Raw genomic sequence first — 25,372 nt, 5'->3', positions numbered from 1 at the left:
TTTGGAAATTGCAGAATGTCAACCGAGAGATGTGAAGACCCTGAAACAACTCTCTCAACTCTAGTAATTCCCCAGTGTAGGAACAATGGGAGTGGGTCAGATAAAAGAAAGTTTGTGACTTGCGCGATGTAGGCAACAAAATAGAAATAAAAACCATTGTCATTTACAATGCCAATAGCTGAAACTCGCGTAAATGCAAGACCTGTTGCATTGCAAATGCTTGTTTTTAATATGCCGTCACGTCTGGCTCCTGGTTTGAACATGGTGCGGTGGTGAGATCACTGTTGGATGTGGCAAAGGGTATTGGCTCTCTTGAGTAGAGATGTCCGAGCAGGCCCAAAGCTGCTTGTTCCAAAAATGCAGTAGAGGTGACCGTGCCCCAGCTGCACAGTTCATAGGACACCAGCCCTCTTGTAGGATGGCTACAGCGGGTGGACACTGCTGGTGGAAGCTGCAGGTTGTTGTGTGGCAGAATGGTGGTCAGTGGTGATGGATGCCACATTTCAGCTGCAACAAGCAGTGACATTTGAAGAATGAAACCTTGAGAGGTCGTACATAACAACAGCTGGGGCAGCTGCGCAACCTAGAGCAAAGCAGCTGCTAATGTGCTGAAACGTCATCACAATATTGTGTGGCAGCCACATGCACTTACTTGTAGGTGCCACATGAAATAATTCTCTTCTGCTCTTTTTACCCACTCGGGGATCGTTCCCTTCCGTTCCATTGCTTCCACAGCGCGGCGGTTCTTTCTAGGGGTTTCTGACCGCATACATACATACTACAAAGTGAAGACGTAAGCCCCTTCACTCGACCTTCTGCTGAACTGATTGAACATAGCGTACACCTCTGTAACCGGCTGTAATTGTAAATGCATTTATATTGCGCTTACTACCCCTGACAAGGCGTCAAAGCGCTTTTTTGGCGAGTTACATGCGACTCCGGGACCCATAAAGGATTAGTGTTCAATTAGTATAGTGAAATATGAAACTAATTAAAGTGGTGGATAGGTTGGTCAGTTGTGGCTCTGGTGACCTTGGTGCCTGAAGGTCAGTATCACAGCCCACACAGCATCACATTCATAGTGAACACAATGAGGCAAGCATTGACATTTAGGCGATCATGCGCCGCTGTCCATGTGAAATCAAAAATCATGACTTGTGAAAAAAGTTTGAGCTATTGGCATAGCGAATCTCTTTTTTTTTCCGGGCCGATGTCCCATTAATATATGTATGTGAACCGATCACAAAGATTGCTCACGCTGTGCCAGCCCTCTGGGAGAACCAGCAGATTGTCTGGCAGGCTGATTGATGCCTGTCAAAGGCCTGCGGGGCTGCGGAAAGCCAGTTGTATGCTACAGTCTGTCACAGGGCTTTCTCTGCGCCAGTGCTCCGACCCTGCTGGCTGAATCTGGAGTGAAGGTATCACTGCCGCCGGCCCGATTCGGCGCGAAAACCGGAAGTCAGGCAGCGTCATGCCTGTTGTGGGGCGGGACTTCCGCCTTCCGTGGGAAGCCCGCGCACACGGAGTGGCTGGCCGAGAGGAGAAGTGGTGACGCGGGGCTCCGATGCCTGAGGGAGAGCCCCGCGGTGGCGGGAGAAGTAATGAGAAGCCCTGGGTCAGAAGTGGCGGCAGAGGCCGCCGATGCAAGTGCGGGGCTCCCATGAGTGAGGGAAGCCCCGCGTGTTCCAGGTCATGTGAGGCGGAGGAGATTAGACCAGGGGAGTCCTGAGACGGAGCCTGTAGCAGCCACAAAAGAACCCGGTGAGTGGGGCTCAGTTGTACCGTGGGGGCTGGTGCGTGTGTTTGTTGTTCAGTGATCGAGTACGCGTGCCCTGGCTGGGGGCGGCTGGTTGTGTTTGTTGGCGCAGTTACTGCATGCAGCTGGCTTGCGTGGACGGAAGGGGGACAGGAGATGTGCACACCGCGTGGCTGTACGTGCGCGTGCACCAACTCAAATCCGCCAAACCCAGCGCGTGCCCATCTCCTGTCCCACTTCCGAGGCAAGTCAGCAACAATAGATCTCACTGGTGACAGCAGCGCTTCGCCCTGCGTTCGCCATGCGAGACCTAAAAATGTCTTTTCTGGGACTCAGCTGAAGCAGAGTCCCAAGATGGCTGCCAACACTTCCTGGTTAAAGTGTTGGCAGCCTATCTGATCTCAACACAAGATCGGGACTGTTTAGAGTGCCTTCAGGTCCCTAGAGGTACACGTTTGGATTTCTTTAAATATCTATAAAACTACTGAACAGATTTAGACCAAATAACGAAAAGCACTATTTCTTGACAAAGCGATAGTTTTCTGACACATTTGGTGCAAGTCTGTCCAGCAGTTCAAGCTGTAGTAGTTTCTAAATATTCGCTGGAAATGGGACGGATCACCCCCAAACTTTCCATGCACAACTAGAATCACTGGCGCTCTTTTTTGGGGAAAATTTCATGAAGATTCGTCAAATGGCACCAGAGATCTAGGCAAGTCAAAAAACGCTTTTCCTTTGGAAATATGGTCCTACCTAGAACTACCTACTGCATTTCCCATACTTATTCCTTTATTAGGTCTCGGCTAGCGAAGATTTAATGTATTTCAGTAGTGGGGCTTGACCCGCACCTCTTCTCCATTGGCTGGCTTCCTAAACGGAGGCCAGCCATTGGAGGAGAGGGGCGTCTGTCCATTTAAGCCCAGTCTTTTTCGGATTCGGGGTGTGTTTTTTAGTTTCTTTCTCTCCTCTGGAATGTAAACATTCCAGCCAATGGGAAGAGGGGAGAAAGAAAAACACGCCCCGAATCCGAAAATGACGCTGCGTTTCTCCGAGGCATTTCTGCTTGACCTCGGAGTAAGATGGTGGTGTTCATGGACAGAGCTGCAGCAAGTTACGGGGTGCCTTTGGGAAAGATTTGGTTGCACCTCCAGTCTTGTGTTGGGTGCTGTCGCAGCCTACGGTTAGATGCCACCGGCAGAGATTAACGCCATTTTACAGCGCAGTGCAGTTTCCGGTGCTTTTGTGCTCCCAGTGTTGTCATTTTCTTCTCCCTCTTTTAATAGCCACTCTGAATTCTGCAAAATCTGTCATGAGTTGAAGAACCTTTGACGTGCGAACGACAGGATCATTATTTCTACAAGCCATTCTCCCTCATTTACAAGGCCGCCCATCCCTCCCTTGCTCTCGGCAAAGAAGTACAAACATGGCGTTTCTCATGCCAGGCCTGAGCTCTCTGTGTCTCTGATCAAACCACTCATTTCCCTCAAGCTCCTTAACCCGTTTTTTCTTGAAAAGCAGGACTAAGGAGATTGGCAGCGCTCTCAGGAATGAGGCCATAGCTGTCAACCTGAATGAACCGCTCGGCCCGTCCAGGAGAGGCCTGCCTGCCGCGGCGCGGTTCATCCCCGCCACGAACTTCCGTAATACCTGCGAACCCTCGCGCCTGAGCGCGCAGTCCTAGGGGACTCACGAGGTCCGGGATAGGCCTTTCCGCGTGCGAGCGACGTCACGCCAGCACCTGCCTTATTACCATCGGCCTGTGAGGCAAGTCGTACTTCTTCCGTTACTTACGGCATTGTTACTTTTATCACAATGACCGCCAGCTGCAGCTTCTTGAGACTTGAGAACTTGTTCTCAGTAACATTAAATGTTTCCTTTGCTCACGGATGTATACATAGCGTCTATTATGAGGGTCACGCAAATTGCGCTCAGACCCTGGTTTAAACAACGTGCTATTTACGTCTGGGCCTTACGCTGGCAAAGCGGGATATCGCCAGGGCATGGAAGGCGCCTAGAGCTCCATTGATCACAGCATGGAAAAACGGCCTAGATTTTTGTATGGGGCTGGAACAGCCCATATATGTAGCCCGAGGATGTCCACGCAAGCATTATAAAATATGGAAACGGTGGGCGGATTACCGGGGGCTGTGGCTGGAGCCACCAGTGGAAGAAGAGGATTAATTATGGGGATGTCTAGGGAGACTAGTCGAGAAGGGGGGGCGCCAGGCAAGAGGGGAAGACCGGGGGATCCATCTTACCACAATACGACGTGGCTGTGGGGCCTTAGGGCTGTGGTGGGGAATACATGGATATGGTGCGACGCAGGGGATGGGGTGGGGGGAGTCTGGGGGGGGGTTGTTATTGTTCAAGATATATTTATGGCGAATGTACAAATAGATTGCTATAGAGATATGCTGCAATGTGATTCTGTTGTCGACTCTGATATTCAGGGTCCTGTAACACCTGTGCAATCGATTAATAAAATATGTTTTCAAAAAAAAAAAACAATGCGCTATTTCCTCCAGGGACCATATTCCAGTGGCAGAACACTGCAGTCACCTAATCTTGCTTTAAACACATTAATAGTGAATCTGACCTTGTGTAAAGTCATCTGGTGCGTATGTAAAGTGCTCCAATGCCATTGGGCCTAGTTCGCCTGTTTAAAACTGCAAATAAAAATAAAGCGTTTCGCCGTGTTCTGTGAAAATGAATGAGTGAGCGAGTTAGTATCATAATGCGGTGCATTTTGTGATGGTATTGCTTAATTAGTTTGTCATGTTAATACTGCATGGACAAAGGTTTTACACCATTAGTACCAGTTTAACACGCGAGTACAGCCATAAGCAACAAAGAGACCAGTTAACATTTGAACAGGGTCTTCTAATACGCAGAAACAGTTGCTGCAGCGTTTTTTTCATTTGGTAACTTTTAACCTGTTTCAGCTAGAACCTACACTTCTGCATATTGTGCAGCAGATGATTCGTTATGTGGCAAATGAGGCAAACCCATAATTGTGCAGAAAACTGCACTGCCGCAGAATGGTATCGTTAGAGTGGCCCTGGGTACCAGCCCTATCCACCAATATTTGCATTGACATTGTGGTGCAAACATAGATGGGATACATCTTCTGATATTTGTCCCGTGTATGACTTTCAGGTATAATTAGGGTTCCCAGTTTATGGTATTTTGTTTTTGCCTTTTCCATTTGTATTTCTACGTATTTGGTTTTGCTAATGGTATAAATATTCATCCATATTTAATTTGGGTTTTGCGTACTTAACATTACATTTGGGACGGTTAAGACTCCCCCATTAATCTCGTAGTGATGTTGGTGCAATATGGTACCTGCAAAGCCATTTGAAATATGCAACAGGAAAGGAGCCAATTATGTTGCAGGATTGCCTAAATTATGGGGCACTACAAGGCACATTATGCATCATAATGCGGTGCATTTTGTGATGGTATTGCTTAATTAGTTTGTCATTTTTACATGTTAAAACTGCATGGACAAAGGTTTTACACCATTAGTACCAGTTTAACACGCGAGTACAGCCATAAGCAACAAAGAGACCAGTTAACATTTGAACAGGAGGTGAAGTGGGTGCCACTTCTGCTTTGGCTCCCAAGATCAATGTGTATGTGTGGCTCTCTATGTGTGTGTGTGTGGCTCTCTATGTGTGTGTGTGGCTCTCTATGTGTGTGTGTGGCTCTGTATGTGGGTGTGTGGCTCTGTCTGTGTGTGTGTGGCTGTGTGTGTATGTGGCTCTGTGTATGTATGTGTGGCTCTGTGTGTGGCTGTGTGTGTGTGTGGCTCTGTGTGTGTGGCTCTGTGTGTGTGTGTGGCTCTGTATGTGTGTGGGTGGCTCTGTGTGTGGGTTGGTGGCTCTGTGTGTGTATGGGAGGCTCTGTGTGTGTGTGGGAGGCTCTATGTGTGTGTGGGTGGCTCTGAGTGTGTGGCTCTGTGTGGGTGGCTTTTTTTGTAGGTGGCTCTATGCGTGGTGGCTCTGTCTGTGTGTGGGTAACTGTGTGTGTAGGTGGCTCTGTGGGTGGCTCTATTTGTGTGTGGGTTGCTCTGTGAGTGGCTCTGTGTGGGTGGCTCTGTGTATGTGGGTGGTTTTGTGTGTGTGGCTCTGTGTGTGGGTGCAAATGCAATAGGTCTCGCATTTGAGAGTGATTAAGCTATTGACATTGTAAATACTAATGCCGTTTCTTTAACCCCTTCGCTGCGGCGCGAATTCCGCCGCAGCGCTGGGGGGATTTGGGGGGTTTGCGGCGCCGCTATGCTCATGACGGAACCACGCCGTCATGAGTCACCGGCGAGCTGTGCTATGACGGCGTGGTTCCGTCATAACTCCACCCACTTGCGCTAATCGCCCGCACAGACGGGGAATTAGCGCCGCGTGGGCGGAGCGGCAGCCAACGGCCGCAGTATGACGGAACCACTCCGTCATGAGCACACGGCGCCCGTGGCTCATGACGGAGTGGTTCCATCAAGGGCATGCAAGGGGTTAAATGTTTTAAAAACATAAACAAAATAATGTCATGAGCAATGCCAATAGCTCTAACTTTAACAATGCCGAGATCATTGCATTGTAAATGCTAGTAGTCTTTAGATATGCCTGCAGCCTGAACCGCTGGACGGAATTACACCGAATTTAGAAGAAAGGGGGCTTTTGGTTCGCAGATCATGCTTTCAGTTAATTGGTGTAAATCTTCAGTAGTTTTCGAGAAATTATAGGAAATCCAAATTTGTGTATCTATGATCGCAAAGCCTTCGCGAATAATGGCGAGCTCGTGCAGAGATCTGCAGAGTTGTGATTGGCTGCCAAAACTTCTACCAGGAAGTGTTGGCAGCCATCTAAGGACTTGTCTTCAGCCGAGTCCCCAAAAAATAGAAAAGTGGGCAGGGTATGAATACCCTGACCCCGTAAGTCTGGGACACCGCCAGGCAGAAAAGCATTTTTTTTTAATTCGCAGCAATTTTCACGAATATTTACAAATATTGCCGTCAATTTAAAAAAAAGAAGAAAACTAGTGCGGACCCCACGCTTGTTTTTAATTTTGCCCCCTGGTGGGCCAGGTCCTGAGGGCATGCAGATATTTATTTAAAAAAAGGAGGGGGGTGCATGGGGCCCACCCTCCCAAGGGCATATTTTAATAATAAACGGTGGGCCTCGGGGACCACCACCTCCCTGGGGCAATAAATACAAAAAATAGATGGGGGTCCATGCAAGCCCTAGGGACTACCACCTCCCTGGGGCAATTACTTTTTTTTAATGAGGGAGTGGGGGCTATGTGCCCCCTCTGGCTATATACGGCCTCACGGGACCACTACCTCCCCAGGGCAGGCCCTAGAATGACAAATTAAGAGGGTGGTGCCCCCGCAGAGCCATAGATGGCCCTGGGGACTACCACCCCCAGTGCTAGCTCCTGCTATCTCCTGAGGTGCCCACCCTTGGGAGATAGCTGTTTGCTTTTGCTTGGCGGGAGCTGTGATCTCTCGCAAAGCAAAAGCAAACACTCCACTTTGAGCAAGCGGGCTCTGTCAAAGTGCTCCCTCTTGCTCGAGGCTGAGTTTTAATCTCTTTCGATGGAAGTATTGCTCTTACATGCCGGGAGCTGCATTTCCATTAGATCCATGTGTGTGAGAGGAATGCCAGCTCCTGCTGGAGACGGGAAGCCAGCTGGGACCGCGGGGACCTTGAGGCTCCACCTCCTGTCCCCAACATGCACACTGGGTGCCCTGGGTGGGACCAGGACACCCAGGGAGACTTGCCCTCCCCATCATTAAAAAATGGCTGGGTCCTAGGGGCTGGCATCCCTGGGGCCGAAAACAGCCAGGGGAGGGAGGCTGCATGCCCCTCTCCCATAAAAACTAAATTGGGCCCCAGGGAATGCACACTTGTGATCCTTCATCCAGCTGTAGTGTAGAATATGCAGAAAACATTAACACCAGGAGGAAGCATTTACTAATCAACCAGAAGAAAGTACTCCAGTTGGGTAGAAGTTTTCGGCAAAACTGGGGTTTCTCCTGGGAAAAAATGAGGTTACATTCTGTCCCTGGTGTGCATTTCACAGAAATTAAACCTCAACGAAAAGCACTTAGAAATATAAATGTAGCAGGTGCCCCAGCTGAAGCTCCACTTCAGTGAAGCACAAACGTTCATAACTTCTTCGGCTTGACAAAGGCAAATCAAATGTGTTTCCTATTGTATACCACTTTGGAAAACATTCTATAATCCTTAATGGAGGTGAATGCATTGTTGATCTAATGGAGTGCAATCTGATAGTTAACGTGTGCCTTTTTTTTTCTAGTATGGCAACACCATGTATTACGCACTCTGTCGCATGATAATGATGGCTAATGTTCTAAACGCTGTTGTGCATAAATAGCAATGTACCTTATCCTGACATAAAAACTACTTACCCTTGTTAAAAATGTAATAAAACAGATTTAAACAAACAAAATGGAGCACAATCTGATCAGTAGTGACTATGACAAGTGGTTTCTTGTCGTCTCTTGGTGAGAGCAGAGTCCATGGTTCTCACGTTTAAATACCCTAAGTATACAAATGCCCAAAATCCATAGCGCCACTCGCACACCCACTCACCCACTCACACACCCATACCACTACTCAAAGACCCACACAAGTACTCACACACCTACTCACTGACCCACACAGGCATTCACCCACCAACTAACAGACCCATAGCACCACTCACACACCTACTCACAGACCACTTTCCATCGACTTTCACTCCTAATAGCAGCATGGTAGTGCTCAGGGATTTGAACAGACCTAGCACCAATGCCTCCTACCACAACCTGTCAGCCATTGAATCCACCGCCATCAGGGATCTGGCTAATGACAAGAATATCATGATCAAGCAAGCCGACAAAGGCGGGGCAACGGTGATCATGTCCTCTTCAGACTATGATACTGAATGCTGCAGACAGTTGAGCGATAGGAGGTACTACACCCCTATCAGGGAAGATCCTACTCCCAGGTTAAATAGGGTCATTTCCACTATGATCTTTTCTGCTGAAACAGAAGGGTGGATTACCAAGAAGGAGGCGGATTTCCTATTGGCGAAGGAACCCAAGACTCCGTATTTCTATTGCCTGCCTAAAATACACAAAGATATCACCCCAGTTCCAGGTCGCCTCATCGTCTCGGGAATTGGGCCCATCCTAGAACCATTGTCTCAATTTGTGGACCACTTTATCCAACCCCTGGTAAAAGCCACACCATCCTTTGTCAAGGACACCATTGACATACTCTGCCTATTGGAGGGGGCCCAACATCCAGAAGAAGTTGACCTCCTGGTCACCCTGGATGTTGAGGCCCTCTACACCAACATTCCACAGATGGCCACCCTGGAGGTGATTGAGGATGTCCTCAACGATCAAGAGTGGTCCTCAGCGACACCTGGACCTTTTATAATGGAATGTGCAAGTCTGGCGTTAACCGAAAACTTTCTTGAATATAACACCCAACTCTACCACCAAACACAGGGTACGTCTATGGGCAGCACGTTTGCACAGAGTCTAGCATGTATGTACATGTCAGCCTTTAAAAACAGAGAGATTAACAACCCTAATAACCCCTACCGGCTAATGTGCTGCTCTGGAGAAGATTCATAGACGACATTTTAATCCTCTGGAAAGGAGATCGCACCAAGTGTTGCTTTCGCACGTAAACGAGCAAGACATAACAATCGTGATAGTCTGCTTGAGGACGTGACAAGAGAGCCAGACAACGCCATTACATGCGTCACTACCTTCACTGCTGATTCCAACCGGATTAGGAACATAATCCGTAAACATTGGAACATCTTGAACACAGGTACACTGTCCTTACCTACCCCAAGGTTTGCATTTAAGCGGACTAGCAACCTTAAAGATCTGCTCATACACACTAGACCTAAGCAGCTAAATACCAACTCACAAAGAACCCTATGGAATCTGCCACCTGTAAAGGGCCACTATCCCTGTGGTTCATGCTCTGTAGGCCCCCAAACCAAGATCACAAAAGAACTAACACTCCCTAATGGGGTCACTTAAGTCATCATGACGCACACGAATTGCAATTCATCCAACTGCATCTACATATTGATCTGCCCCTGTGGTCTCCTGTATATAGGTATGACGACGAGACAGGTTAAGGTGCGCATGATGGAACACAAGAGCAACTTTAGGTGCCACAGATCCAATACTAAGATGACTACACACTACCTTGAAAAACACCATGCCCATGACTCATTTATATGGGGTGTACTTGAAGCGCACCCGGCCATGTCTAAGAAGGCATTGTTCCGCCTAGAACAAAGATGGGTCCTGCGTCTGTCTACCGACAAGCATGGTCTCAATGAGGATACACCTTGGAGCCTCTTGACGTAATCAGATTTCACTGATGCTTGACACCTTCAATCATTACAACCTGAGCATGAGCACACCATAACTAGGGCATTATCACACTACACGAATACTGGACCCCCCCCTTAAAAATTGTCCTTTACAGCAAACTACCTGACACCTCCGCAGTATTCTGCACCGTAGCAGTGCCCCATGTACCCATGGGTTGCCCCCCTGCGGATACATAACACCATCCCCATTACCATCATTTGACCCTCACACCGCCTGGGCTAGATACACGCTATTTTTCTACTTAACACTGATGTAGATGGGACACCACGAGCCTACTGGGACCCTAGCAGCGTGCATCCACAGGACTTTGGCAACCTCTATCCCCCACACCATTGCCAACACTTTACCAGCAGGCATATGACAACCACACGAGCTATGTTTAGGGGTGCTTCCGTGGGTTCCCCTTATACTGACATGCTGAGTCCCATCACACATCACAGGGTCAGTCCCGTATCTTGACATTTGAACCGGGGATAGCCCTCCACCACTAATTCCCTTTGTTCACCTGAAATTGAAGAGACAGGCGCTGGATTGGACTAGGGGTCTATGAGTCCCAAGCATGCGCGACTCCGTTGGTTGCTCGTACACTACACAAGACTATCCAACATGGCGCCCGTAAATTGGGGTTAGCGGTCTAGCGCGCAGCTGACAGCTTCCGGCAGCTCCGGAAGTACTACACCCACTCGCCGGCTCCAACGGGGTATAACTGCTCTGTGGTCCATACGAAGGGAGCGACCCGGTCTGGTAGCGGCGCAGGGGGAGGGTAACAGAAGGTCCTTCACGCCTAAAACTGTAAGTATTTGATAGCGCGACCAGCCCCATCTACGACTCCCTGAGCGTGGAAGGTGGCGGGTTAGGTTTAGGTTCTGGTTCAGCGAGACAGACGCACACTTCGGCAACCAGACCCAGTGCACGAGCAGTGCTGGTCACTGGCTGGCCAGCTATGTCTACTTTTTCATTTCTTTATTTGCATCCCTGAGCCTTCCATGTGTACTTAAGCAGCCACTCGAGAGGAAAGGGAGCGGTTGTCTTATTGTTGTATTGGTCTTGGTTATTGGTTATTAACACGGCATTGAGTCACTTGTTGATACGAGGTAAGCTCCGCCCAAGGTGTGCCGGCAGTTCTTCGTTACCTCACACCGGAGGATGTAGGGGCGCGATTGGCCACACTTGGGCATTTGGCTTCCCGTATTTTCTGACTTCTGGCCACGTAGTGTTTTGACTGATAGAGATATGCCATGTACCCCTATGCCCCCACCTCACCTGGCCTGGGGGAGATTTTGAGCAACTATGTTGGGTGCCGTGTAGCTGACAGTTACTACTGAGTACCATCTTGTTACTTTTTGGCTTCTCAGTCCTGTTCTAACTTTGTTTTTATCTACTAGGACACTATATTTTAGTGTCTGCCACTACTAGCACAGGATGTCATATAGCCATGACTCGATTAGGGTGAGTTAACCAGAATATGTCCACTGGTGCGACTCCTTGTTTATAGATGTTGCTATTTATTCTGCTGCTTTTTAAACGGTTTTAAATGTTGTCAATGTTACTAGACAATAAACAGATCACAGATGATACATGCCACAGCTCACCTGTGTTCTGCACGTGTGCTTTACACCACATATGTTGGAGGGTGCGCGTACATACAGTTGCCATGGCAGAGATAAGATCTAATTACTGTTATGTTATGTTTTCTCTTGCAGGTTGGGGTATAGATCTGCCAGTACCACTTTTTAGGGTGTTGTAAGGGTGGTCACACATGTACTTCAACGAAGCCCTGACCACCACCAAAAAGTGTAGGTAGATCCATTTTTGGTCCTGAGGAATTGCTATCAATAGATAACAGGCAAGAAACATGTTGACCTATTACACCAGCACTTATCCCCACATACCTTAGAGTGGAGTGTGTATTTATTCTAGTTTTAACCAGAGTAGTGACCACAACTCATTAAAATTGTTCTGAGTGGACCACTATTCCCTGTTTTAATTCACACACACACACACAGTATCATCACCTACACCCCTATCTCACACCAAGGCCCTCACATGCACTGCACCCAACGGCTTGAGGAATAAAGATCTCCCCCAAGTAGGCCCCATCAAGGGCGCCTGATTGGGTATTGCAGAGCCAACCTGAGTAGGAGCAGACCCGATGATGAAGCAAGACGCTTGTTGGGTGTGTGAGGGTCTTTTTCCAAATGAAAGGAGGAATCGCCTCTCCTGCTCTTGTGCATGCCCAGACAACATGGTTCACTTGCGAGATCACATACCTCCACATGCTACACTCATTAGGAACTGCATACCTTGTTGGTTACACTAGTCATTGGGCATGTATGCTTGGACCTGAATAATAAAAAAGCCCTTTGTTCCCCCCCTTGGAAATAATAAATACTACTTACCCTTGTTAAAAATGTAATAAAACAGATTTAAACAAACAAAATGGAGTACAATCTGATCAGTAGTGACTATGACAAGTGGTTTCTTGTCGTCTCTTGGTGAGAGCAGAGTCCATGGTTCTCCTGTTTAAATACCCTAAGTATGCAAATGCCCAAAATCCATAGCGCCACTCGCACACCCATACCACTACTCAAAGACCCATACAAGTACTCACACACCCACTCACTTACCCACACAGGCATTCACACACCATCCAACAGACCCATAGCACCCCTCACACACCTACTCACAGACCCACTCACAAGCACACACAGTCACTCACAGACCCACATGGCCAAACACACTCCCACATAGCTACTCGCAGACCCATAGCACCACTCACAGACCCACACAGGCACTCACACACCTACTCATAGATCCACACAGGCGCTCACACACCCACAAACATACCCATTGCACCACTCACACACCCATTCCCAGACACACACACAGGCACTTACACACCTACCCATAGATCCACACAAACTCTCAAATACCCACACACCCACTCACAGACCCACACAGCCCCTCACACACCCATTCACACACCCCCACTTGCGCGCACACACAAATAACCACCCACACAACCATTCACACACTCTTTCACAACACTACCCACGCAGCCACTCATACACCCACTCACACACCCACTTGTACAACCACACAACTACATGCACACCCACACACACTTGCACACCCACACAGCCACACAACCACTCATACACCCATACAACCACTCGAATACCCATACAACCACATGCACTTCCATACAACCACTCACACACCCATACACCCACTTGCACACCCATACACCCACTTGCACACCCGTACACCCACTTGCACACCCGTACACCCACTCGCACACCCATACACCCACTCGCACACCCATACACCCATTCGCACACCCATACACCCACTCACACACCCACACACATTCTCACACCCACATACATTCACACACCCGCTTACATGCCCACACAACTAATCACACACCCATACAGCCACTCATACTCCCACCCACAAAACCACTACCAAACTCACTCACAGACCCACACAGCCATGCACACACCCATTCACAAACTCTCACACCCACTTGCACACACCCAATTGCACAACCACTCATGCACCCACTCAACGCGCACCCAGTCCACCTCCAATATACACTCACAGAGCTACACAGTCACCCAGACAGCCACTCAAAGACTCATTCACACACTCACACACCCACATGTGCACCCATACAGCCACCTACACACCCACTCACAAAACCAAAGGTTACAGGGACAGTATAGTTAGGAAACAGCATTAAGAAAACATAGACATTTATGAAAAAAACAAAGGTTACAGGGACATTATAGTTATGAAGTATAATTAAAAAATACTTAGAAATTCACTAAAAAACAAAGGTTGCAGGGACGAAATAGTCACATTTTACACACACGAAACCATAGAAATTCACAGTTATATTTTGTTTTTTCCAGTGAAAAATAAATCTCTCTCTCGCTCTCTCTCTCTCTCTCTCTCGCTCTCTCTCTCTCTCTCTCTCTCTCTCTCTCTCTATATATATATATATATATATGTATATATATATATATCTTGCTCGGTGGGGAAGGTCCAACTAGTGAGCAGCACTCGAGTACAAGACAGCTTCTCCCCATAAAAGCCATTTATTCATGGTATGGACAGTCTCTCTCACCGGTGATTAAAAGCAAGAGCGCATTACGTCTGCAGCTTCCTTTTAGGCACCATCGCACGCCATGATTGGACACTCTGTATGAGATGTGCGTAGCTTTATGGGAGCTGTAGTCCGTATATCATGCCTCCGATGGATGCGCTCGAAATTGCCATTCAAAGCTCACCATGAGCCCCGGAAGGGGAGGCTGTCCTCAATCCAGTCTTGTACCCCACCTTGCGAACAAAGGTTACAGGGACATTATAGTTATGAAGTATAATTAAAAAATACTTAGAAATTCACTAAAAAACAAAGGTTGCAGGGACGAAATAGTCACATTTTACACACACGAAACCATAGAAATTCACAAAGTTATATTTTGTTTTTTTCCAGTGAAAAATAAATCTCTCGCTCTCTCTCTCTCGCTCTCTCTCTCTCTCTCTCTCTCTCTCTCTCTCTCTCTCTCTCTCTCTCTCTCTCTCTCTCTCTCTATATATATATATATATATATATATATATATATATATATATATATAATATTATTGTACCTTCGCCAAAACAGGAATGCCTCACACTCCAAGCGTACAATCTGTATATTTTATTTCAGTTGTGCCTAAGAGACTGCATGAAACATTTCAATAAAAATGATAATCCACTTTGGGATCCTCATGGCTAGGTTTGTGTATGTTATGCATAGATATATCTATGTAACCATACATAACAGGTACCCATGTTGTAGTGTCCATTATTACGTTTGAGAGGTTATGATGACATCATAAATGACCAGGCAGAACGGCTTTAAAAGGTCACCAGATACCCGATATGCTATTTATCCATTATGTATTTTGTATAATGCTTTTTTATTTTTTGGGTAGTAAGCTTAAAAAAGCTATTTTCTTCAAAGTGCAACTCATGATAGACATAAACACCCAAACTAGTAATATGTTTGAGTTGAGTGCTTTTGTTGCTCAAAACCTGATGGTATGAAAACTTATCCTTTCTATTATATATCCATTATTTCATGAAATGGAACACAGCAGCTACACACAACAATGTAGAATATGAATTTTAAAGATGAGTTTATTTGCTTCGAATTTGACGATATTCCAGTTTCGACATCTCACCCAATTTCCGTACGCACAGCGATAACGTAAGCATACCAATGATGCAGCTAGTTAGGGACATCTCACATATGTCACAGTAACCTTAAACGCTGCAGAAATGCCAACAGGCCTTAATCAGTAGCTAGGAGTGACGGTAAGTGATCCTCATCAGTCCATCCAGATAACCCAATCCATTTCGGGCCTTTTTGTGGCCCTTTGTCAGGGGTATTCTACGATTTAAAAAACCAATGTTTTAGTACCAAGTATATCAAACTGATTGCCCATGTTTCTTCTTATTCAAAATATTACACGCCCTTGCCTCATGACTCATCCACCTCATTAACGTCATTCCGCTAATCGTAGCTGGATGGACTGATGAGGATCACTTTCCGTTACTCCTAGCTACTGATTAAGGCCTGTAGGCATTTCTGCAGCGTTTAAGTTTACTGTGACAAATGTGAGCTATCCCTCATGTGACTATTGATAAAACTTGGGAATTATGAATACACTTTCTTGATGAAATCTGAATATATTTTGAACAAATCCGGACTAACTTGCTGCATCGTTGGTATGCTTACGTTATCGCTGTGCGTCCGGAAATGGGGTGAGATGTCGCACCATTTTTTCTATTGTTTTTCACAAGCACGTGGCCAGGGCAGACCACGATTCTGGGCTCAGCACGCAAACAAACTCAACACAGGATTAAAATTGATGAAAGGAAGTAACTGGTGTGCACTCTGTCACCCTTTTTTGAATTGACATTCCAGTTTCACCAATTGCAAACTGATTTCATGTACTCCAGTTATATTACTAATGGTTACTAATGAACTTATCTAAGTAAAACATTAAATGTTTATAACTCTCTACTTTGTAACTGTATCTTTGTGCCTCGAATAATAAAATAAACTATATTGCATAGGTGCAATTGTTCATCATCCTCCAACATTTTTTTGTTGCCTCAGGAATTGCCACCATTTTTGGGCACAAAGTCTCTGAGTTTGAAGAGATGGTAGAAGTGAGAAAGATGACCGGCATCTGTCCACAGACAGATATACTATTCGATGTTCTCACAGTGGAAGAGAATCTTTCTGTTTTTGCTTCGGTTAAAGGAATAGACCACAGACACATTCAACAGGAGGTAAGTGATTGGAAAAATAATTATTGTAAACACTGTGTTCCAAGTATTTTTAAAACAGCAGAACAAAAGTCTCAGCTGAGGACCCATTCTCTGGCAGCACCCAAAGAAAGCAGGCAATGTTTTCAATTTTCTTGCAGTCTTTTAAAAGTGACTTTGAGAAACTTAATAAATTAATGTATTTTCTGCAATGGAAATACTTTCCCTATAATATAGTTTTACAGCTTTAGATGTTGTTTATTTATTGAGCTTTCACCAAAGCTCCATAGAAAACTTCTACCAGCGGTAAATTACAAAAGTTAATTAAACTAGGTGATTCTTCAAAACCGAACTGAAAGAAGACAGTGTATGAACAATGCAGGCAGAGAGTGGGACAAAATACCAAACTTTAAGAGCAAGAAAAGAGACAATGAAAATGAAAAAAAGGCACAAGATTCAGCGAGGCAATTGAAGAAGGCATTGAGCTGCTGAGTGAAATTTGTGATTTGAATATGAAAAAGAGAAGTGAAATAGAATCAGGGGAGTAGGAGTTTTATTCAAAAGAGAGACAGCAGACAGAAAAATGCAAGCAGGGTGATTACATTTGAACGGGGGCATGAGTTATGAATCTATAAAAACAGCAGAGACCTACTGGCGTGAGGGACAATGAATGTGGATTTTAAACTCGGTCTATAACTTATCCTTTCTTTATTATTGTGGCCCAGTACCTTTTGTATTAGTCATCTTCAAGAAGTGCAGGATGAGTTCTTTCTCACGTGCTAGAAATAAAATAGAGAGAGACATTGTGTATGATGATATAATGTAGTTGATAAAAGTACCAGTTTCAATGGCAGACCCCTAAATGAAGCCACTACTGCATGCCAGTCTGTGTCCATCCCTCTTCAGTCATCAAAGTGACCCTTTAAAAGGTAGTGCTGGTTTGTCAATAGATGCATTCCTTGGCATGGCTTAGCTTTTCCAAAACATGCAGACTTCTGACTGTTTTACCATCAAGGAGTAGGGTGCAGGTGTCTCATTCTGGGGTTGATCAGACTCTGGCTAAATTTTTGTAGAAAGTTCTAGGCAGACGCCTTGAACTCCTGTTGGTACTTCAGTATTAACTGTTTTGTAAGATAATATATTTAATGCTAAAACTTTCTATAAGTGCTCTATCACCTGCATGGCAGAAGTTGCTCCCATGTGAAATTGGGTCCTGTCTAAAAACATTTAAAAAGGATATTTCCCTCGTCTTCCGATCCATGAAGTTGTTCGGCCATTTGACATGTAGCTGTAAAAGAGGTCCTCTTCTTCATCTCATGGAAAGCCCAACAGTTGCATTAGAGTCTAAGAGTGAAGTAACTATAGCTGGAAAATGAAATATAACTTGCTAATAAATTGACTCTGTAGTGTTGCAGCAGGTAGGGAAGTTGGTGAATTGCATCTGAAAGTGTTAAGATTTCTGAAACTATTCAGATTACTTCCCGAGTGTTGTAATCTCTAGACTCTCTGGTAGCGCACACTTGGCCAATATACCAACATGAGACAGATAACCTGGTGCTCATAACGCATAAACCACCTGGATATTACATGAGGATGGTGTGCCCTGGGCAACTCACTGGACTCACTAGAATAATTTTTATCAGTAGTTTCCAGACCTCCTTTTACCATGAATAGACACACAAGAATAAACACTAAGAATATATATGTCTGCCTTTTAATAAAATCAAAATCCGATCCTAGTGGATATAATGTTGTAGCTAAAACAAACAGAATAGTGACACCAATAACAGTTGTTATACCTGGCATCCTTGCCATAGTTTCCTTTGACTTCTCGCCTACTGACCTCCTGTTTTGCTGACTTCATTTTTACTGACTGATTCTGGACACTTTACCACTGCTAACCAGTGCTAAAGTGCCTATGCTCTGTACTTAAAACATGGTAACATTGGCTTATCCACAATTGGCATATTTAATTTACTTATAAGTCCCTTGGAAAATGAACTATATGTGCGCAGGCACTGCACATTAAATGCTACTAGTGGGCCTGCAGCACTGATTGTGCCCAGTTGCCCTTAAAACATGGCTCAGGCCTGCCACCGCAGAGCCTGTGTAGTCCGTTTAAACTGCCATTTTGATCTGGCAAATTAACCTATTTGTCAAATTCAGTTGAAATGTTGTTATTGTTGCGATAATGTTGTCTGATTTTGTTGTCTCTTGTTGTAATGAGCTTGCTTTATTAACAAAAAACAAAAAAATGCAGTGTATATAAAATGGTAAACATTTCTTGGATTAAATCCAACGACAAAGTGGTTGCTAGTGTCCCTGTTCTATTCAGTTCACCACGTAAATCATAGGTGAAACACATACAGCATTGGCGCTTGTTTTGTTATTTAGATTAGCTTTGGTTTGGCCGTGCTGTCAATCAAGCCAGAACCCCCCTTGGTCTTCGAGGCGACTTTTAGAAAGTTGGCATTTTCTTACTTTAACAATTGTGTGCCTGTGTCTGTCTCTGAATACATGTCTAGGTTGGGTGACAGCTGTGCTTTGGACATTTCCTTTAGACAGTCACACGCAAAGGGAGCTGGGGTGTGACATTTGCATCCTGATGGCCCATCACCAGACTGATTGACCTTCCTGAGGTAGATTGGGAGGGAGGAGCCAAGGACATGCTGCCTGCTGCAGGAGGGACTGCCACTTTGTTAACTCCTTTGCTGTGTTGGCCAGCTGCCTGCTGAGTGCTGTGCTGTATGAGGGACTGCCACTTTGCTGCTTGCTTTGCTGGCCTGCTGCCTGCTGCTTCTTGCCTGGGAATGAGAAGGACTGGGCCTGCTCTCTACATCCATGAACCCAAGTTTCTCCAAGGGCTTGCCCCCTGTTTTTGAAATCCCAGGGCTATCAAATACTTCTTTCAACTTTGCCTCAGCTTCTGGACTGCGCCATCTGTGAGCCCTCCCTTGCCTTAGATTTGCCTTAGATGCCCCTCCAATATTGGGCCTCAGAAGTGGTTTTTGCAGCTGTTTTACTCCAAAATCGATGCATTGTCATTTCTGCGCCGATTGGAGCCGAAGCAGATCCCTTCGAGGCTCGCGGACGAAGCGGGACCCAACTGCGAGGCTCGACTTAGATGCATCGAGCTGACTGCATGAATAGTAACTGACTCATCGATGCCGACACCTTCTCCATCCAAGGTACTTTTTCAGCAGGCTGCGTGGGTCCTGTAGCTGGCCTAGTCTCCATTGCGGTCGGCCTAAACTTTGGATTTACCCAGGTCTAGTGCAACTTCAAGTAAACTTTCAGCGCTACTGACTTCTAAGCACTGTTTTTGGATTTCATCTTTAAAAATTGATATCTCGACTTCTACTGATTGGATTTTTGTCTTTTTGGTCTTGTTTTACTCATACAAAGTTCTATATTTTCTAAACTGGTGTGGAGTTTTTTTGCGTGGGTATTTCACTGTGTTACTGTAATTAAAGAGGGCACGAATACTTTTCACATTGCCTCTGAAGTTAAGCCTGATTGGTCTATGCCAAGCTACCAGATGGTAAGCACAGGTTAATTTAGGTTGTGTATCTGACTTACCATGACTAGGATTGTGGTTCCTACTTGGAGAGGGTGCATACCTTTGCCAACTAGACACCCACTTTCTAAGAACAGCTAATAAACCGAATGTTATGAAAATTGCAACATCATAACTACATTTTAGATTTTACCTGCTTTTCTTCTCTAGCCCCTCCTTCTTACCTCTAACTAAGTTAATCTTAGCACTAAAATGAGGATGTTTGAGTTTATGAAGTGGCCTTGCTTTCACCTGCATAACTCAGTGGAACAAATGAGCTACTGTTCCATACAACTGCTGCTGTTCTCTGTGCATTTATGATTAGAAAAAACGTGCACTTGAATATATCAACAGCTATTGCCTTCCCATACAAGCCAATATATTTTGTTTAGCACCTTGGTGTGCTTGCCTTTGGTCTTCGAAAAGAACATTTGTTTAGAGCATTTGCCTGTCTGACCTTCCATGTCTTTGCTCACTGGAAGCGAAGATTACTCTCTTCTCAACATTGTCTAGACGCAACTTAGAAACTTCTTTCAACATGTTTAATGTTATTAAAATCAATATATAATCCTTAATACATTTTCACCTAATTATGCTTCTATGAAAGCTCGTTGACCTAATTTACATTTGTAAATAATACCCGAAGTGCTTGAAACAAATATTAATCAATTTAAAACATTTTTGAAGATTTGAAATAACATTTGTCGAACTACCTAAACATTATTCAATACATGCCTGCAAAACAGGCTATTAGAGTGTTCTGAAATAAATATTGCACTTTATATTTCTGCAAGCTCAATTATCAACATTTAATGACACAAATATTAAACAGCATTAAGTGCTGTTGTTGCGTAAGTTATGATTCTGGCGTAACTCTGCAACGGGTGCTTTCCCACCCACAGGTGACAAGGGTGAACTTGGTTCAATGCACCAGCAATTAATGTGAAAGACAAGTTATTGTAGCCCTGCAAACACTACAAAATATGTAGATGATATAGAGCTATTGCTTTTGGGTTACTAACAATACGATAAAGGGGAACCGTGTAAACAGCAACAAACCTTATTTCGCAATTAACAGTATCACACACACTGTACTAAGTAGAATGAACACTTTTTTCCTCTGTAAGTCTAAAACAACTATGCATAATATTATAAAAACAGTAATTAGACATGTTATAAATAACGAGAACACCCTAATGCCTACTTCTATGCGCTATACTATGAGAGAATGAAAGGCAGAACAACTTGCAGTCTAGAGTTCCTTTGGGGAAAAGGCTTACTGCATATCTTGTTGACAGCAAAGGCTGTCTTTATCAACGGAGACGTGAAAACAGTGTTCCCCGCAAAGGGCAAACACCCACTGCGGTAGCAATCAGTTGGTCTTCCTCGACGTGGCTTTATCAGCTTCAGGCAAGATGTATCATCCGTGAAGTGCACTGGCAGATGAGACCGTCTATGGCAGAATCTTAGGCGATAATCTGGACAAAGGACCTGTCCTGACAAGTGGTCAAGTAGCGGTCCTAGTATCCTAAATCTCATCCGAAATTTGAATTTTTGACATAAGTTTAGGAATGTCTGACATAGATTATGTGCCTCAAGGTATAAGTCCCAGACCTTTTCTTATGAACATATAAGGGAAGAGGATGTCAATTCAGACTACATTATTTTGATTATATATATTTTACCTACTGGCGGTCGCCAGTAGGTAGTTATAGTTAGAACCTAGTTTCCAAAGGAAAAGCATTTTTTGATTTGCTAATAACTTTGGTGTCGTTTGACGAATCTTCATGAAATTCTCCCCAAAAAAAGTCTATCCAGGTCAGCTCCTATCCTGAAAGTTTGGGGGTGATTCGTCAAGCGGGGACTGAGAAAAAAGGGGGGTCCCAAAACGCGTTCTCTCCATGTTAATTTCCATAGGAAATTTTGAGACGGGCTACAGCCCGAACTGCTGAAACGGAATTACCCCAAATTTGGCAAAAAAGGTAGAGCTTGGTTCAGAAAGCAACCTTTTTTTTAAATGGGGTAAATCCGTTCAGTAGTTTTTGAGAAATTAAAAAAATATAAGTTTTGATATCTAGGGCAGCGGTGGAGTCGCGAACCCTCCCGACCACGAGCTTCATTCTAATTGGCTGCCACAACCACGAGCTTCATTCTGATTGGCTGTCAACACTCCAAACCAGGAAGTGTTGTCAGCCATATTGTGACTCAGTAGAAGCGAGTCACCAGAAAACAGAGAAACAAAGATATAAAACAAGAGAAGGGGGCAGGGTAGAAACACCTTGACCCCCTAGGCCGGCTCAGGGGGTCCCAGAAGCATTTTTTTAAAAAACAATTCGGCGCAATACGCGCTGGGGTCGCGAATTCCGCCACAATTGTTTAAAAAACAATGAAGCGCGGGTTCCCGCGTTTTATTTTAATAAGGCCCCCGGGTGGGCTTGGTCCCGGGGGCATTTCTCAAAAAAATAATAGCGGGGGCCCTCTGGGGTTGCCGCAGCCCCGGGGAACACCACCTCCCCGGGGCTTCACTCATGTTGGGAGGGGGGGCGCGCGGCCCTCCTCCTGGAGCCCATGATGGCCCTGGGGACCGCCACCCCCCCCAGGGCCGGCTCATGCAGTGTCCTGGGGTGCCCACCCCCGGTACACTGCTGTTTGCTATGACAGGGCGGGGCCCCCCCGCGGTTCCCGCCCTGTCAGAGCAAACTTGCTTTGGATTTTGGAAGCGAGAGCAGGGAAACCTGCTCTCGCTTCCAAAATCCAAAGCTGATTGCTTTTCTATACGGGGAGCTGCATGTCAGCAGCTCCCCGTGTGGAAAAGCAATGCTGGCTCCCGCAGGACGCGGGGAACCGGCGGTGCCGTGGGGGCATTGGGGCTCCGCCCATGGTCCTCAACGGTGAGGCCAGGCCCCCGGGGATGGGGTCCTCGGGCCCGAATTGGCCACAGGAGGGGGTCCGTTGCGGTTCTCTTCTTGTTTGTTTTTTACGCGGCTCTCAGCGCGGCACTTGAGTACTTCTTAAGTCTTTAAAACACCGAGGGGTATATTCTGAAGGACACATGGCCGAGTTAACTGCACTTTATCGCAACCAAAATGGGGATACATTTAACACACCATTCACAAGCTGGAGCAAACAGCCCATATCACCAGTTTACCAGCGATAGCAGCCTCAAAAAGCATGGTCATGGATGACCCCGGCAAATATTGTGAATGAGATGTAGAGTAGGCGTACTCGTGCAAAAAGGAGCGAACACATCACTTCGCAAGTTTCTCAACCACCAGCAAGATCGTCGAAGAGAGTACAAAACAGGCGATAAGGTGTGTGTGAGGGATTGCGGGACGACCTTACGAGTATGACGCCGTGGAAGCGCTCTGGTCGTAACCTCCCACACAACGTCCCCCTTAAGAAAAGGAGGGACTACCCTAAACTACGATATCCATACTCCTCTCTGGTTTGTCCACAGACGGGAGTCGAAGACCCGGAAGAGGGCGGGGTGAAACCCGGAAGTACAAACCAAACACCAATGAAAGGCGGAGGAGAAGGAACGTCGTTGTCGAGGACCAAACGCGAGAGAGAGGAAGGAACCCGGAACGAACAGCACGGAGAAGACGAAGTCGGAGAAAGGACAGCGGAAAGAGCGGACCCCGAGGAGGACAAGCAGGAAGAAGACAGAGACGACGCGGAGTTAGAGGACCGGTGGTACGAAGATTGGTGGTGCCCTCCGGAGGACGCTGAGGAGCGGCCGTAACTCTGGAGAGTTAAGGCGGGGGTCGGTGAGTGAAACCGTCACCGGGATCTGAGCTGAGGGATTGAGGGAGGCAGCGGGAGGCAGGAGGTAGAGAACTGACGGGGAGGTTGGGTGGAGAACGGGGAAGGCTGAGTTACCGTATATACTGTGATTGCCTAGTTGAAACCGGTACGGTCTCTGCGTCGATAAAATATCGGACCTCGCTACCTCATCCCGTAGACAAACCTAACTCTTCTATACTGCTAAAATAAGTACTCTCAATGCTTAGCCGGACTACGTTTAAATTGCCCTATTTTCCTTCACGATCCTATTTCCCTTCACGACCCTATTTCCCTTCACAATCCTATGTCCCTTCAGGGTCCTACAACTGATCCCGAACAACAGTTGTGGTGTGGTGACGGTGTTAAGAAAGTGCAACCTACCAACAAATACCAAACTGACAACCCCCTCTTTTTCCCTCCTATGAGCCTCCGGGAAGACGGGCGCGACACTGCCGAAGAACCCCCTGACACGTCCAACTCGAACCCTACAGATCCATCGTACGAGGAAGAAGAAGGACTCTCAGGAGGGAAACCAGAAGCTTCAACATCATCCAGAACTCTATTGTCACAGAAACCCAATAAAACACTTTCTTTGGGCAAATATATACAGCCTCCTCGCCTGTTTATCAAGCCTGCCCTCCCACAGTGTGTTAGTAGTAGGAAGTTTCCACCTGTTCTGAGCTGGTGTAAAGTCGGACTACAACCTGCAACATTAAAGGGAGCCCAGCCCAGAGCCACAACTGAATGACAACAGATGCAATGGAGCCAACGATCATGCAGCTCGGACACCCAACACTGCTCTGACACCCCCCGCCACCAGCCCATTGTCCGCCATCCCCCCTCACCACCACCCCCCACAAACAAATGTGAGAGCAACCTTAAAAAATCTGGAACGTAACAAATTGGCTGAAGTCGCACAATTAGAATTAAGAACATGCATGTGATGTTGGACAAATAAGAATCTCAGTCATCTTTGGATTTACATATAAAACATTTTATTTAAACAAAACAACAAAATAAAAGTAGGTACAGGCATAGCATGTCATCCCTCGACAATTTGTGAATCACAGCCTGCAAGACAAAAAGAAAGATAAGATTGTGCGTCATGCGTCCATCAAAGGAGAGAGAGAGAAAGAGAGAGGAAGAGAGAGAGAAAGAAAGAGTGAGAGAGAGAGGAAGACAGAGAAAGAGAGAGAGTGTGAGAGAGAGAAAGGAAGAGATGGAGAGGGCGAGTGAGTGTTGACACTGTGGAGAAAATCCTCACATCTCACCTTTCTGCCAATGGTGTGTCTCCAACCACACGCTGGGACATAGTGCAGCCCTCAAGTTTAGTCATCTGAAACATAGTATAGATTCAGTAATGGCAGAGTACATACAACTGCACACGCGTAATTCTCTGTTTCGCCCCTGCGCGCCCAGGCTGCTGCACCCATCAACTCCCGCCGCCCAGAGGTGTCTGTCCGCCCTGCGCACTCAGGCTGCTGCATCCCATCGACTCCTGCCACCCAGAGGTGTCTGCCCGCC

General features: G+C 46.1%; 1 protein-coding gene across 1 annotated transcript in view; it reads left to right on the top strand.

Annotated features, from left to right (window-relative positions):
- LOC146810320 (cholesterol transporter ABCA5-like) overlaps positions 1 to 25,372 on the top strand; it is a 1,540,893-nt gene that overhangs the window by 545,316 nt on the left and 970,205 nt on the right. The window contains exon 13 of the mRNA XM_085617316.1: positions 16,358 to 16,533. Within this exon, the coding sequence (XP_085473442.1) occupies positions 16,358 to 16,533 (176 nt within the window). The remainder of the gene's footprint in view (positions 1 to 16,357; positions 16,534 to 25,372) is intronic.

This window comes from Triturus cristatus, chromosome 7, assembly GCF_964204655.1.
Source record: "Triturus cristatus chromosome 7, aTriCri1.1, whole genome shotgun sequence".
Taxonomy (NCBI): Eukaryota; Metazoa; Chordata; class Amphibia; order Caudata; family Salamandridae; genus Triturus; species Triturus cristatus.
This window is presented reverse-complemented; position numbering and strand designations above follow the sequence as displayed.